The sequence below is a fragment of the Camelus bactrianus genome, chromosome X, assembly GCF_048773025.1.
Source record: "Camelus bactrianus isolate YW-2024 breed Bactrian camel chromosome X, ASM4877302v1, whole genome shotgun sequence".
NCBI classification, from domain to species: domain Eukaryota; kingdom Metazoa; phylum Chordata; class Mammalia; order Artiodactyla; family Camelidae; genus Camelus; species Camelus bactrianus.
The window spans coordinates 41739133-41754875 of NC_133575.1; the positions used below are offsets into that span (position 1 = coordinate 41739133).

Sequence of the window (15743 nt, forward strand, 5' to 3'; positions counted from 1 at the left end):
GGTTTAGCACAGTGACTGTGATCATGGAAAGGAGGACACTGCTGGGAGGAACACAAAGTAGTAGAGCTGATTGGATTCTCAGGGTGAGAGAGAGGGAGGAATTGAAGATGACATTGAAGTTTCAAGTCTGGGTGACTGAGACGGTGATGATACCATTAACTGAGATATCGACAAAGGAAGAGAAGCAGATTCAGGCAAAGATAAGGAGTTTGAGCTAGTATCTGTTCTACTATTTCCAGAATCTACTTCTAAGTCCCAGCTTCCTTACCAGTCTCAACAGGGACCCAGCTCCAACAACAGCTAAGGGTGGATATTCTGGTTTGAATTAGGTCAGAGGAAAGGTAGCTATAGACGTGCCCACAAGACCCAAGACTGTATTTTCCATCCAGCCAAGATGGTAGAGCTTTGATAGAAGTTTCAAGGTGACTACGCCAAGGAAGAAGCATAGCATAGGATGTGGTGGGGAGAGTTCAGACCCTCCACTCTACAGGATAAAATGATTTAGAAGAGAAGGTGGTTGGGAATGGTGGTGGTGGTGGTGATAAATCCTTCCCAGGATCTAGGTAGTCTGAGGATTCTTGAGTCTGTGACATTATTGGATACCCCACTTTAGTCTCTACTTAACACCACGTTACAGTGGTGGTGTTACACCTACAGATTAGATTAACACCTAATCTCCCAGAGGATTTAGCCTGTGTCATAGCACACATTCGCCACACCCTCTGTAAAGCCCTGGTTTCTAAGGTTCTTTCCACCGGAAGTTATGACAGAAGGAAATGTGTGGGTGGGGAGGGGTAGTGGGTAAGGGGCCCGGGTTCCTGACACAGTCTACACCCAGGGAACGAAGAGTAAGCGCCATGTTGAAGCCACCATTGCCACTCAGATCCCTCTTATTCCTGCAGCTGCCTCTGCTGGGGGTGGGGCTGAACCCCACAGTCCTCACGCCCAATGGAAATGAAGACAGCACAACTGGTGGGAAACCTGGGACTGGAGGGTATTGGTGAGAAGGGAGGCTGTAGGAAGGGGTCGTACAGAAATCTGGAACCTGCCACTGGACATTAGAAGGATGTGGGTAGAACTTAAGAGTACTGTGGGGGAGGGCAAGAGGAAAAAGATTCCCGGCCTCAGGCTGTTGCTTCTGCTGACCATCATGTCTTCTCTTCCCCTCCCCCACTTCTTTTTCTCCCTCACCTAGGTTTCTTCCTGACCGCTACACCCTCCGGGACCCTCAGCGTTTCCACTCTGCCCCTCCCAAAGGTTCAGTGTTTCGTGTTCAATGTTGAGTACATGAATTGCACCTGGAACAGCAGCTCCGAGCCCCAGCCCACCAACCTGACTCTGCACTATTGGTAAGAGAAGGGAAGAGGGGATGGCACAGAAGAGGGAGAGGAGGTGGGTTAGATGTGAGAGACTGCGTGGGGACCAAGAAGGAGGGTAGCCAGCCTCCCAGGCTCCCCACTGTTTTCTCGTGGGGTAAGTCCTAAGTCAGTTCAGAGGAGCTGAGGCTGGGCTGTGGAAATCTGTAGTACTCAAGTTTACCTCACTGTTATTCTGCCTTTAAACCCTCTTCCAGGTACAAGAACCCTGACGATGGTAAAGTCCAGGAGTGTGGCCACTATCTATTCTCTGAAGGGATCACTTCCGGCTGTTGGTTGGGGAAAGAGGAGATCCGTCTCTACGAAACATTTGTTGTCCACCTCCAGGATCCACGGGAACCCAGGAGGCAGGATGAACAAATGCTAAAACTGCAGGATCTGGGTAATTTGGAAAGGGGCCAAGGGATAGTGGGAGGAATTGAAGTATATGGAATGGGGTTCTTTCACCATAAGAGTACTTGGGCAGAAGAGGGGAGGTGAGGGATGGGATGGGGAAGGGAGGAGGGGTCAGGGGCACTACCTTCAGGATCCTGACTTGTTTAGGCCAGGGGACTGACCACACACGCACACATATCTCCAGTGATCCCCTGGGCTCCAGAGAATCTGACACTTCGCAACCTGAGTGAATCCCAGCTGGAACTGAGCTGGAGCAACAGATATTTGGACCACTGTTTGGAGCACCTGGTGCAGTACCGGAGTGACCGGGACCGAGGCTGGACTGTGAGTGCATGGGGATAGTGGCGAAGGCCAAGCAAGTGGGGATAAAAGGATTCAATCAGCCAAACTCCTGCCTCCCAGTTCCCCTGCCCACCTTCCACCCTCCGCCAACTCCTTTCTCTATCATTGCCAGTGAGTTTTCCTTAAGGTTTCCCTACCCCTACTCTTCCCAATACCAGACAGGCAAGTAAACAAAAGGAAGCCTTCAAGGGGGTCTGGAGAGGAGGCATTCAAGTCTAGTCAGCGAAGGGAGCAGAGTGGCTTGAGTAGTCAAGGGAAGAGGGAGAAACTAGGAAGAACTGGAAGAAGACATGGGGTGGGTTGGGGGGCAGCAGTTTAAATTCTCCCTACTTGTATAGACACCCATCTTTCCCTCGCCCTCTTTCTCTCCCAAGGAACAATCCGTGTACCACAGACAAAGCTTCTCTCTGCCTAGTGTGGATGCGCAGAAATTCTATACGTTCCGTGTTCGGAGCCGCTATAACCCACTCTGTGGAAGTGCTCAGCACTGGAGTGACTGGAGCCACCCAATCCATTGGGGCAGCAATACTTCAAAGGGTAAAATGAGTCTAAGGCATCACCCCACCCCATGAGCCCAGTACCCTCAACCTTTCTAGCACCACTATCTTTTGCTCTACCTCCCTCAAACTTGGTGGCCCATCTCCCCTCACTGAGTGTGCAACGCCAACCCCCAGAAAGCAGGGATTTTCTGTGTAAGGTGGGACTGGTGTGTTAGAGTAGGAAGATAGAGGGAGGAGGAGGAGGCTGAGGGGTAGTCAAAGAGGGTATAGAATGTAGATTTGCCTTCAGCATTCCCAGAAAGCCTTCCTGGTGAAGATGGCCTTGGAACCAGGCAAATCTAGGGTTGAAAGCTGCCTCTGCCACTGACCACCTCTTTGACCTTGGGCACATCACTCACCTCCTTTCTTCTGTTTCCTCATCTGTAAAATGGAGATAGTAAGTGCTCCCCCCTCTCAGGAGTTCTGAGCATTCAGTCTATGGAAAGTGTATAGCACAGTGCCTGGCACCAAGTGGGGGCTCTAAATCTTGGCACATAGTAGGGGCACTACATTTGTTCAGTCTCTTCCCTTTTTCTTTTCTATAGAGAATCCTTTATGGTTTGCACTGGAAGCTGTGCTTATCCCCCTTGGCTCCATGGGGTTGATTGTTAGCCTCATCTGTGTGTACTGCTGGCTGGAACGGTGAGATTTCAGAATCCTGGCAAAATGAGGTGGGAGGCGGGTGGCTGGGAAGAGTAGAGGAGGGTTATCACCCGGTCTCCAGGAGTAGAGGGCAGGACAGTAAGGAATGAGGGATCATCCAAGTGGTCACGGTGATGGAAGGAAGATGCCAGCACAGAGAACACAGAATCACTTCACTCCAGATGGGAGAACTGAGAGAAGGGGAATAAAAGAGCATAACCGATGTTCCCCTGCTCCCTCATTCTCCCCCTCAGGACTATGCCCCGAATTCCTACCCTCAAGAACCTAGAGGATCTGGTTACTGAATACCACGGAAACTTTTCGGTGAGCGCATTGTCATAGGCTGACTGCAGTCTGTCAACTGCCAGCTGCCTGCCAGCTAGACAGAGTATGGGGGCTGGAGAGGGGCTGCACTAACAGTTAGGATGTGGCCAGCAATTGGGGGATGGGCTAGTGGAGGAAGACACACAGAAGGACAGATCCTAGGTTGGGTGAGGCAGACAGAAACAGTGGTATGGGGGGCCCAGAAGTATGTGCGGGTCCCTTCTGTAATCACAGGGGTTGCAGATGTTGTGAGAGTTCCCTTGGCACAGAGCCTGGCTCTTTCACTTCCTGCTCCTAATTGACCCCTGACCTGGCGATATCTGTCTTTAGGCCTGGAGTGGAGTCTCTAAGGGATTGGCGGAGAGCCTACAGCCAGACTACAGTGAGCGGCTCTGCCACGTCAGTGAGATTGCCCCCAAAGGAAAGACTCTAGGGGAAGGGCCTGGGGGCTCCCCCTGCAGCCAGCGCAGCCCCTACTGGGCTCCCCCATGTTACACCCTGAAACCTGAAACCTGAGCCCTGAAACCCTACAGCAACCCTGACAGTCCTGTAGCCCTAAACTGTACTAACTTCTCCTCATCCAACTAGCCTGGGTCCAACACTCCCCTCACCCTGTGCCCCACCCTCCGTGGCTGATTTTGAATTTTGTGCCCCCTCCAGCTGCCCCCTCATTCAATATCTCCTACTTGAGAATTGCCCCTTTACCCCCGACATGGCCCGGTATCTCATTTCCCCCAACCCAGCTCTTCCTCCTCAGAGGACTGCTTCTTATGTCCATCCCTCCCGCCCTCCCTCTTTCCATCTACCCTTCAGTTGTTCCAGAATCAATGGGAAATAAAATTTCTGTTGAGAATCCTCAAGAATGTCTGTTGTTGGGGCGGGGAGCAAAGGAAACGGGGGTGCAGTGAGGGTGGGAGGCCTGGTGCCAGGGAATGGATACGTGGACTCATGTGGTGGAGGCAGTAGAAATTCACTAGAAAAGAAGACTGGGCCAGAAACTTACTTTTCTCTAGGTGTCCTGTGCTCCTTCTGAGGGGCCGCTTAGAGTTAGATTTACCATGTTGCCCCCATTGCCAACCAACCTTTTCTAGACCCTACCCAGATTCTTCTCGCCTTATCCTTTCTCCCTCTTCTGCCACACATACCACTTCTGACCTCATAATCCTTCATCTGCAGGCTCAGGCCCCACCCCTAGGGATGCTGGTTGTTTGCAGCTGCCAATAGCTCTCTCCTCTCTGCCCAGTCTGGGCCAATGTAATCCCTCTGCCTCTCCGGTCCCCCAAATTTATGGGCCCATATGGCCCCCCAAGTCCCCTAGAACACTCCCTCCTTCTGCCATGAATCATCAAGCCTGCCTCCGAAGAGTGAGAAGATCTTGAGAGCATGTTCATCTTTATCAAACATGGAGGTGAGGAGTACCACAGAGCTGGCATCCAGTCTAGGCTGAGGGTGAGGGGTGTTTGAGGGCAATGGAGATCTCAGGGATGGTGTCTACCTAGAGAAGGGCCACATCACCCTATCCCATCTCTTCTCAGATGATCAGCAGTTTCTGGCCAATACTAATTGTTCTGTATTCCTGTTGCTGCTTTATACCCGCCGTAAACTGGGGCTGCCGAAAAGAGGTGAGGAGTGTGGGGAGGGGACTGATGCCCAAGGGTCAGAAGTGGTAGGGTCATCTCCAGCCCCTGAGTCCTCCTGATGGCAAAAGGAGAGCTTCTTGAATCTTGACAGCTTCCTCCAACCCATTCTGGATAGGGTCACTGGCCCCTTTTGCTCCCACTCTCCTTCCTTAGCTGCCCCAATTATCCTGTGGCCTCCCTCCAGACACCATCGATTTGTGCGATGAAACGGGGACCATGAAGTTGCTTTTCCTGATGAAGACCCCTGGAGAATATGCCAACAAATTCCTTACAGCTCGAAGCACCTACTACGTTTGTAGGGTGAAGTTTGGGCCACCAGGTAGAGGCTTGGGAGCATTCCCTAGAGATAGAACAAAGCCCTCGAGATGGCCTGGGAACCTTGTCCTTCAGATAAGGCACCTTCAACCAGCTCCAAATAGACCGTCTCTAGTCAGCCAAAGAAAGGGCACTGCCACTATGACCATGGGTAGGTTAGCACATTCTTTGCCCCTCACCTGATCCTAGGGATGGACCTGAGGGGAGGAAATAAGGGACACCAGTTCAAGGTAGTGTTGATTGTGAAAGTCCTGAAATCTTGGGCTTTGGAAGGTTGGAGACTGGGTGACGGGAAGCTGGGGAGTGCATACTGCTGTGTTCACAGGAACTCGATTTGAGAAAATCTACCGAGCTTTTGTGCCCCTCCTGAAGAATCCAGAACCTGAGCTAATTGGTAAGGAGTATGATGGAGGAAGGAGGAACACAGATAGTACTGTACACAGCTAGGTGATGGAGAATATAGGGCAGGTGGGACTGCTAGAATACAGCAGGTTGGGTCACAGGATTCTCGGAAAGGGGGGATCGGGTTGAGGTCCGCTTTAGGAGGGATGTTTAGCTCAAACCAGGAGGAGTGTGCGTGTGTTGCTCACCCCTCCTCACCATTTCTCAACCATCTCCTCAGTACACCTCCCTATCACCACCACATCATTTCCATCTTTCCCTTCATCCTTTTCTCTTGGAGTCTGGGTGTCCCAATTTCTGCTGAAGAGAGCAAAGCGTAGCTTTCGGCTCGGTTACTCCAAGGGATCATTTGAATGGCGGGAAGGACAGGATGGGTAGGTAAGGTCTCTAGTTTTCAGTGGTGGTGGAGTGCCTTTTCCTGGTTCCTAGATGCCTTGCGTACACAATGTGAAGTCCTGGAGAGGAACCAAATGAAAATGCTTAGAAGCCAAGAAGCCAGAAGAATTGTTTCAACTGAATCCTCCATGAACCCCCCAGTAAGACTTCCCAAATGTGGTCTCTCCCAGCAACCTCCTTCCCCGCCCCAGCCAACCCAAGGCTCCTCTACCCCGGCCTTCTGGGATGAATTTCCTTTCCAAATCCAACACCCATTCCCAAGACCTGCCTCTAACCTCTTTTGTCCAGCCTTTGGCCCTAGTTTGAAGCAAGCTGCCATGCAAAGGGACTTCTTTATCTGCTCACTGACCCTTTCCTTTTCCAGTCCAGATCAGGACGATCAGACGAAGAGGGGCCCACTCGCAGGGGTCCAATCCTTAAGAATAGAGTGGACTTTGTCACTAGGAGGGATAAATATCGCTGACCAAATAAAGTGACCAAGTGAGAGCAGTAATACTAGGTATGAAATTAGTGGGATTGAACGTGGGGTTCCTGTTTTCAAGAAAGACTTCTCCCAGTTATCTGCACCAAGGCTTAAGTCGCCCAGCACTGAGGAGGCTCTAACGGTGGGGAGGAGCAGCGGGAGAGGGCAGGGACCAGCACATGGGTGGGGGCTGTGGGGGCGAGGAAAGACAGCGAAGTCCAGTACAATGAGCCTTTGAGGGACAGAGTAGGGGGTGGGGTCTTCTCCAACCAGACTACCTCCCTTTGGGAGGCCTATCGAAGCCCGCCTACTCCTGCTGGGGTTAGGTGACTTCTGAGCATCTTCCCTCCCCCCACCACAATCCACCTCAGTCCCCGGCTGAAATTCCCCCACCCCCCACCGGTCTGCCTCTGGGCAGTCCCTACCACCCACCCTCCCCTCCTTATCCAAGAACAGTGAGGAAGCAAAAACCAGAGCTGGTTATAGGCATTTATTTATTGAATTTATTCATTTATTGATTTGACACACTTCCCCACTCCAATCTAGCACATGATACAATCTGGGTAGGCCAGGCGCTGACACAGGAAGTGATGGGAACCCACAGCAGGGGCGGGGGAAGGGGACAAGGCAAAGGGGACTGGGGGAGGGGCTGCTTTGGGGGTTGGGGTGGAGAAGGAGCCCCAGATGGCCTCCCTAGCAGGTGCTAGTAAACCTGATCCACATTCCCCTCCATCCCTGCTCATTTCCCAGACCCTCAGCCAAGCTCCCCAGCTCCCCCTTCCCTGTTCCGCCCCTCCCCCTGCCTGCTACCACACACACTTCCACATAACCCCTGCAGTCAGGCAAGGGGAAGAAGGGCAGGGACAGCTGCCTGGGGCCTTGAACAGGGAGGTCTCTGTGCCTAACTTTACCACCCTAAATCCTTCCCTCCTCTTCTCCCTCCTCCCACCCCCTTCCCAGGCCACAAACTAATTCCAGGCCTTCAACGCACTCTCCCACTGGAGCACTAAGCCACAGGGGGTCACGTGAGAGGGTGGCTGCACCCCAATGCCACACACTCCCAGGCACAAGGTGACAGAACGAGAGGCCCTGGCTTAGCTTTTCCTCAGGGTACCGCCAAGCTAGTGTTGCACAGACCTTGTTCTAGATCCAGTCCACACTTGCTCCCTGCACCCTGCTGGCCTGGAGTTCTCTGTCACTTCCCCTCTGTTTCCCGTAGTAATGTCTGTAGTGTTTACATCATGTCACTATGACAAAGCCTTCAGAAAGAAAAAAAGCATTCTCCCCATCACTAGCACCTTGCCACTGTTAAAAATCTCTAGATTTGTGTTTATATTTCTTTAAAAGTTTATAAAAAGCCTTTCTGTTATCTGCAGCCTTCCAAGGGGGATTTGGCCTGGTGAGCTACTCCAGTGCTCAGACCTTGGCCCTTCTAGGTCCCCACTAACCCCCTCCCAACCCCACACCGCTGGCCGAAGGGGCCACGGCATAAAAATCCCAGGCTGGACTCAGCCTGGACCAGCTCAGATAAGACTCTACAAAAAATCCTGCTCCCAAAGGCAGGGGTAAGGCCACTGGTGACTTCGCATTTCCAACAGCATTGCCTGCCCCTGCTGCAAGACCTAGAGGGTGGGGATGGGGGGAGCCGGGGCTGGCTCCTGAGAGGGGGGCCTTACCCCCTAATTGGCACAGTGAGAATAAACCCTCTCCCTCTCCCCCTCCCCACCCCCTAGAGTTCCCATATGGGGCAGCTTTATGATTTCCTCAACACCCCTGTGAGCAGACCCTACCCTAGCCCTAAAGCAGGGTCCCAAATTCCCGGGGAGGGGTCAAGGGTAAAGAGTGAATATGGGCACGCCTGGCTCCACCTCTGATGCAGGGAACAAAGCTTCTGGCCATGGCTCAGGGATCTGTGGGAAGAACAAATGGGAGGACAAGGTAAGAGGCTCGTCTGCGGTGTGATGACTTTCCATCATCAGGATTCAGACCAAGGGAAACAGAGACAGCCCTTCCCCCCACCTCTCCTGGGCTACTTTGTAGGGGTAGGCACTGAGGGGCCTGGGGGGGTCCCATCCGGAAACGATGCCATTCTAATATGACATCCTCCCTCCAATTCCCCAGGGGCCCCAGACACCGCCATGTTCTAAATCTCCCCCTTGCTCAAATCACAGGCCTGGTGGGCCCCTAAGGAGTGGGTATAGGTTGCGAGATGCTGCTGTGATTATGGGGTGCCGTACCTGGCTCAAAGTTGAAGTCCAGTCCTTCGTCCCCGTCCATGAGGTCACTGATGATGTTATCCATGTCACACTCCAGGTTCTCCATATACATATCAAGATCGAGATCCTGAGGCATTCGGTCTTGGCTTACAGCTTCAGTTGGAGGGGTGAGCACAGGAGCCCCCAGGGGCTTGGGGACTGGAGCGCCGGCCATGACTGGAGGCGGTGCTATCATCGAGAGGCTGGGAACCAGACTGCTGGGGCCTGGAGCCTCTGGGGGCTTAGGGCATAAGCCGACCCCCGGGGCTAGCTTACTGGAGGAAGGCATCCCCCCCAGCAACAGAAGTGTCGGAGCCTGGGACAGAATGGGATCTACCTGGGTCATGAGGACGTCAGCAGGGGGTGGTGGCGTATCAGAGGTGAGCAGGGCCTCGAGAGACTGGGAGCTTGAGAAGCACCCTTCTCCTGCTGACAGGGACCCCTCTGCTGGGCTGAAGAGGGAGGTGCTGTAGGTGTGTAACGGGCCCGAAACCCCAGGATGCTGCAAAGAGAAGCCGGAGAGGCTGCTCCGAGATAGCAGGGAATGGGGAGATGTGAGATTGAGCCCATCTAACAGCTCGAGATCTTCTTTCAGGGTGGGTGGAACACCCCCTGCATAGCCGCTGGCTGAGGCTGGTATTTCTTCTTCTGCCAGCACCTCAGGCTCTGGTCTCCTGGGGGAGGGCCGAGTGCTGACAGTGCTGGCATTGGAACTGCTCCGCGGACGGAAGGTGCTCCACACATCAGCTTCCTCACGGTTGCGAGAGCCGGGGCTGCCCGACCACTTGGCGAAGTGGCCAGTGGGGCTCCTCGGAGTGGCGCTTTCCGGTGGAGCTGGCAGCACAGCGGGTTTCTTCTTGGGGGCCTTGCTGCGGCCTCGGAGCAGCTTGCTGCTGCTATCCATGGAGGCTGCCCGGCGGCGGGGCGCCTTGCCGCTCTTGCCTCCCTCGGGGTTCAGCATCCACCACGAACTCTTGCCAGTCGCCTCGTTGTGAACCTTGATGAACTTGCTGTGCAGCGACAGGTTGTGGCGGATTGAGTTCTGGAGGGGCAGAGGCAACAGGAAAGGGGCATGAGATGTATGGAGGGGAGTCAGGGGCCAGCAGTCCAGTCTACAAGGATGCTGGGTGGGACACAGCAGGGACATTCCTGGAAACTCAAAGCTAGTCAAATCCAAGGGGCAGACAGGCCAGGGTAGGAGTGGAGGGTGGCGGTAGGGGAGGAGACCATACACTGTTCCCACCTGAAGACCAGCTGCTTGGTCTCTGCTCCGGACTTCTCTGCACAGGGATCCCAGGAGACAACCCGAGCAACCACCAATTCAGAAGGCACTGCGCCCCTCCTCCCCACCCCCCCGAAAAGCTCACAGCACTCTAGTCCTCCCAAGTCTCTGGGGGCTGGCCAGCATCGGGAAGACACACTCCGGGTTCAGCAAGAACTCGGCTCAGATGGAAAAGAGCATTCCACAGCTCCACCCCTTTCCTTGAGCGCCTGCTTGGGTGGAGTTGACAGGACAGTGGCGCAACACCAGCCCAGGACTGACCCACCCTGTCCCAAGCCAGTTTTCTGAAGAGGCTGAGGGGCTGGAACCTCAGCACGGCTGATGCTCCACTCTCCCACTGGGCATTTGGATCCTGGCTCTCTGTAGGATTTGAAGATTCCTTTTTTTCCGATTTCTCTCAGTTTCTGGACGCACACCCTCAACTACATTCAGGCCAGGCTTCTCCTAGTGCCTCGAATACCCAAAACACATTCCTCCAGCCTTCCTGGTCCGGGGAAGGATCTCCCCTCTCTAAAATTCTCCTAGTTCATCAAGACCAAACCGAGCTTAAGTGCCCCGTTTTATGAAGTGGTGGCTTGACTCCTGCAGCCAAAATTCTGGTACAGTATTTAAAGCTGTTCCCCTCAAACAGGCCCAATCTATAGTATATTGTTCTTCATTTCCATGCAATCTGCCTTATCAAGTGTAACTTCCAAGACACAGATCACGTTGTCCAGGTGGGCAGCCCCCAGCAGTGCCCCCCTCAGAGTGCCAACCTCCCAGTATATAATCAATATTTGTTGCCTGATTGGTGGGTGGCCCTCAGGTGACAGATGGTGAATCTCCCCTTGAGGCTCCGTCAGCTCTTGAGTGCCTTGGGTATTAGGAGCTGTGTTCTTCCTTCCTCCCTCGCTGCAGATATTCTGCTAGAGATAAGTATTTTTTCCCAGGGGCCCAGGGAGCTGAGATTCGCAGCTTCTTGGGCCCCCAGAGCAGCTTATTTTCACTGGCTGCCTCAGGCTACTTACACCATCCTTTTGTGTCCCGCCCCCCTCCGGCTCCGCCCTCCCCCCCCCCAAGAACCTCCCTTCTCTTTCCTACCTCCTTTCCCCTACTTCTCAGGAATTTGTGCAGAATATCTCCAACCTTAGGGGCATTTGACCTCCCACATGAAGCTCTTTGGTGTTTAGAAACTTGGGAAGAGCCCAGAAGGGCTTGGAGCAGCTAGGAGGCTGAAGCTTTGGACAGTCAGAAATCACTTCATGTGTTTCAGACTGATGCTGGAGATAAGGGGACTCTTTGCCTGGGGAAAGATGCTTAAGTAGCTTCTTGCTCCAGGGCTCTTTAGCTGAAGAACTCCTTGTCTCCCTGGGACCCTGCAGTAATGGCACTCCAACTACTATGGCTGCATTAGTATTTTTGGTTCCTTCAAGGATCACACTTGTCCATCCAGCCTGAGCTTAGTAACTGAGAACCACAGTGACTTCCGGCACCATGATTTCCCCCCCACCCTTTTGCAGCCTCTAACTCTGGGTCTATTGAGAAGGCTCATTCCTTTCCCTACTACTCAGTACCGGTGAGGCCCATTTGTTCATCCCCTCTTCTTTAGACCTTGGAACTAGTACGTGGTACAGCCTCCTACCTGGAAAGGTCGGCTCCCTAGAAGCCTATAATTCTTACCTGTTGGAAGAGGGGTGACTGCACACTGTTCCCCTAACCACCTAAACTAAGCCTTCTTGTTCTATGTGAGTGCCGCCCCCTGGTGGGGTGGTAGTAACCTTGGCCCATCACCAGGGAAGCCAGTTCAGGCTTGAGGCTACCTTGGACCAGGGCAGGGGTGGGGAGTGAGAGGTGAGAGCATTGGAGGCCCCAGACTTGGCCTGATTTGGCTTTGCCATTATTCTATGACAGCATGGATTAACAGAAAGAGCTTAGACCTGAGTTCAAGTTCTCATTCTATTGATCTTGGCAAGTTTCCTAAGCTTTCTAGACCTGAGTCTCCTAATTAATTTGTCAAATGAGGAATCTCGGAATTGCTGTAAAGACTAATAAAATAAAAAAATTAATTACTTTGTAAACAAACAAAAAAAACCCCCTATAAGTATAAATTATAAGGAGGGACTACACTCCCACAGCATAACTAACAACTCTTGGTTATTTCTTCTACCCTGGAAAATGAACCTAAGGGAAAAGAAAAACAGCTGTGTAGGCTGGGTCCAAGGAGGGGAGCTCTTTATGAGCTGAGACTGTGGCGTGGCAGTCTACCCAGAAATAGTGCCAAGGGTCTCATTCAGCTGTCCCGTTTTCTGTTCTGCCCAACCCCTAGGGATACTGCAGATCTGATCCCTTGATCTCTTACACCTCAGGTAAGACCCTCTGCTCATTTGATCCTCTGTATTTCCTTGCATCCTGATCTCACCACTTACCAGTGTCCAAGACTTCGATAGGAGTTGAAGCACCCCAATTTCGTGATCAGAGCCCCATATTTCTCAGGACAAGTTTCAGAGCATCTAGTGAGATCTCTCCTCACAGTTTCTTCATGGAAGGCCAAGGAACTCCCAACCTTGTGCTCTCCCATCAGAGCCCTATCTTTTTTTTCACGAATATTCCTCAACAGGGAGTGAAAACTTCCCCCCACAACTTGGAGAGCCCCTTACCAGGGAGATATTCTTGGCATTATATAGGGTAAACTGAGACAGACAGTCGCTCACAGCCCCCCACACCCTGTTTTTTCTCAGTGCGCAGGATCAGCTACCTTACCCCCTGGGTATCGCTCTTTTTACCTTTTGCCACTCCACTCCATCTTCTTGGGTAGCAGAGTTCTAGAATAGTACTTCTACCCTGAGGTGTTGAGAGGCAAGCAGGGAATCCAAGTAACCCCACAGAAATGGGAGAAAAGGTGTTGGGGTGGGAGGTGGGGGAGGAGGGAAGGCTAGGTTCCTGCAGGGAATCCACACAGTTCCTGCTGTACATAGGATAAAGACTTCTCTGTGGGGATAAGTGTTTGGGGCAGCCCAAGCCAAAGTACTGGGAGTGTTGAGCAGTGAGCAGAGAATTCAATTTTCTCCAGGGCAAGGACAGTGTCTTATTCATTTATGATCCTCCAGCATCAAGCACCGAGCATGGAATATACTATGGACTAAGTAAATGTTTGTCTAATTCACCACTGAAGGTGGATCTCTGGGGTAGGGGTGTAAAAGGAGTAGCAGTAAGGAGACTGGAGGGCTCAGGGGCAGACGGGTATTGGGACGGAGGTAAGGGGGTCATAGTTACCTTCCATCCTGCGGAGCTGTTGCTGTCACCCTTGTCCTTGAAGTAGGGCACAGTGCGGACCATCCACTCATAGATCTGGGCGAGTGTCAGTCGCTTCTCGGGGGCGCTTTCAATGGCCTGGCTGATGAGTTCTGCATATGACTGATTTCCCCAGGCATTCCGGCGGGAGCCTCCCTTCCGAGGACCTGTTACAGCCCCCAGGATCCCGGGCTGGGGGCCCCCTGCCGGGTCTGGGAGCCGGGAGGGCAACAGGGTCGGCTCGGAGCGCCCCTCCGAGCGCCCCTCCGTGTGTACCTTCTCTCCCAGACCTGACTCCACCTCGGGCGACTCGGATGGCTCGGGAGCGAGCTCTGGTCGGGGAAGGGGCCAGGTGCAGGAGCGGGGACGGCTCTGGGGTTCGAAGTCGGGATCGAGGTCTACGATCGCGGCAGCCTCTGTGGCTGAATTCTCATTCCCTGGATCCATACGTGGAGTTGGACCTCCGGCGCTCAGCGTTCAGAGGAGCCTGCCACCGTACCTCGCGATGCCTCCCCCCAGGGGGGAAGCACCGAGGGCCAGGAGGCACATTCCTACCAGTCCTCAGAAAGTCTCGAACTTCCCCCTCGCCCCAGGACGCTAGCCCTTAAGCTGTCCCTTCCACACAGTTCTCTGATCCTCTTCTCCACTACTGCCTGCAGCCTCGGAGCTCTTTCCGAGACACCACCTGTAACCTCCGCCTAGCGAAGACACTTTTTCCCCAACCTCTCACTCAGCTTCCTGCTCTTTTAAACCTGAGGCACACATCGCGCTCCCATCACCGAACGTCTCCTTAGCCGCAGTTCCCTCCCCCTTTTAAGTTGCTGCCCCCCGGACACTCCTCCCAAATTTCCTCCACCCGGATCACTGCCCTCCCCCACGCCCCGCTCCCCCGCGTCACTTGCCCCTCCCCTGCTTCCCCCTCCCTCCGCCTCTTCCCTCCCCCCGACTCTCAACCGGGTCCAAGTCCCCGCCGCCTCGGCCTCTCGAATTCCCGCACCGATCCCCCTATCAACCCCCCCACCCCCCGCCCCCCGGGTTTCCCTTTTGTTTTGCTCCAAGCAGCGGCCCCCGCCTGACGTCTCTGTTTACCACTCGCCGGGGCAGCCATCTGCGCACGCGCCTGGAGAGCCGGTTGGGAAACCGAGTTCTTCAGCCGTGCCACCCTGGTCGGGTTTGAGGACTACATTTCCCGTCCTACTTCGCTGCCAGGAGCCCGATAAGGGAGGCAGGAGAGCGGCGTGGCAGGATATAGAGAGGTGGCACTTTAATCCTTAGAGGTCGTTGCGGACTTTTTCTTTTCTTTAAAAATCATTTTCCTCCTCTTACGCCCTTCCCACCTCCTCCCTTGTGATTAGGGGTCGCCTGGATGACCGCGTTGAGAGATGCTACACCTTTCCCTCTTTCAGGCAGAAGAGGGCAAAAGGAAAAAAATGCGATCTCTGCAAGAAACAGAAAACCGAGAAGCGAGAAGCAAGGAACTGGACTAGAAAATAGGCTGTATGCGTGTTGAGGAGTTGGGTGGAGGGCTTGGGGAACATAAACAAATGGTTGGCTGATGATAGGGTCTCCCCCGCTGCCCTCAACTCCCCACACGCAGTTCCCACTGATACGAGGTTGCTGACCAATCTGTTTTCCCCACTGGCTCTTCTGGCCTCTCCTTAAAATATTGATACTCTCCAGGTTTCCATCTTCGGCGGCTTCACTTCTCATTCAACAGGTTCCAAACAGGACTCATTATCTGTTCCTGCACCCACACCCCTATCCTCTGGACACTCTTATCTCTGAATTTGGTTAATGGTTGTCCTAACCTACCCAGTCTCCTAAACTAGACTTACTCTTCATCTTTTCATCTCCCGAACCTTCCACATCGAAATCCCGGTTCAAGATCTTAATTTATCAGACGCAGCAGCGTCTTAATTGGACCTCACACCAAGAATCTTTTCCCAGCTGCTGTTTACATTCTGTGCCGCCAACAAAGTAACCTTTCTAAGAAACACTCCCGGTAATAACAACTGAAATTTATGAAGCACTTACTATGTGCCAGGTGCTGTGCTGATTGCTTTACAGGCATTAGCTCATTTACTCCTCCAATCAACCCTGT

The 15743-nt window shown here is 53.2% G+C and overlaps 3 protein-coding genes across 3 annotated transcripts; 2 read left to right on the plus strand and 1 right to left on the minus strand.

The window, feature by feature from the left end:
• Positions 1 to 809: 809 nt before the first annotated feature.
• IL2RG (interleukin 2 receptor subunit gamma) lies at positions 810 to 4478 on the plus strand. Its single transcript, XM_010973613.3, has 8 exons — positions 810 to 972; positions 1196 to 1349; positions 1574 to 1758; positions 1957 to 2096; positions 2489 to 2651; positions 3199 to 3295; positions 3550 to 3619; positions 3950 to 4478. Exons 1-8 carry the CDS (start codon positions 858 to 860, stop codon positions 4133 to 4135), a joined length of 1110 nt encoding a protein of 369 aa, XP_010971915.1. The 5' UTR covers positions 810 to 857; the 3' UTR covers positions 4136 to 4478.
• A 68-nt stretch (positions 4479 to 4546) lies between these two features.
• Positions 4547 to 6835, plus strand: CXHXorf65 (chromosome X CXorf65 homolog). The gene is made up of 6 exons (XM_010973617.2): positions 4547 to 5027; positions 5155 to 5241; positions 5444 to 5578; positions 5900 to 5968; positions 6406 to 6512; positions 6737 to 6835. Exons 1-6 carry the CDS (start codon positions 5003 to 5005, stop codon positions 6833 to 6835), a joined length of 522 nt encoding a protein of 173 aa, XP_010971919.1. The 5' UTR covers positions 4547 to 5002.
• Positions 6836 to 7574: 739 nt separating this feature from the next.
• Positions 7575 to 14526, minus strand: FOXO4 (forkhead box O4). Its single transcript, XM_010973618.3, has 3 exons — positions 13625 to 14526; positions 9073 to 10132; positions 7575 to 8745 (listed from the first exon to the last, which is right to left on the minus strand). Exons 1-3 carry the CDS (start codon positions 14087 to 14089, stop codon positions 8738 to 8740), a joined length of 1533 nt encoding a protein of 510 aa, XP_010971920.1. The 5' UTR covers positions 14090 to 14526; the 3' UTR covers positions 7575 to 8737.
• Positions 14527 to 15743: the final 1217 nt, after the last annotated feature.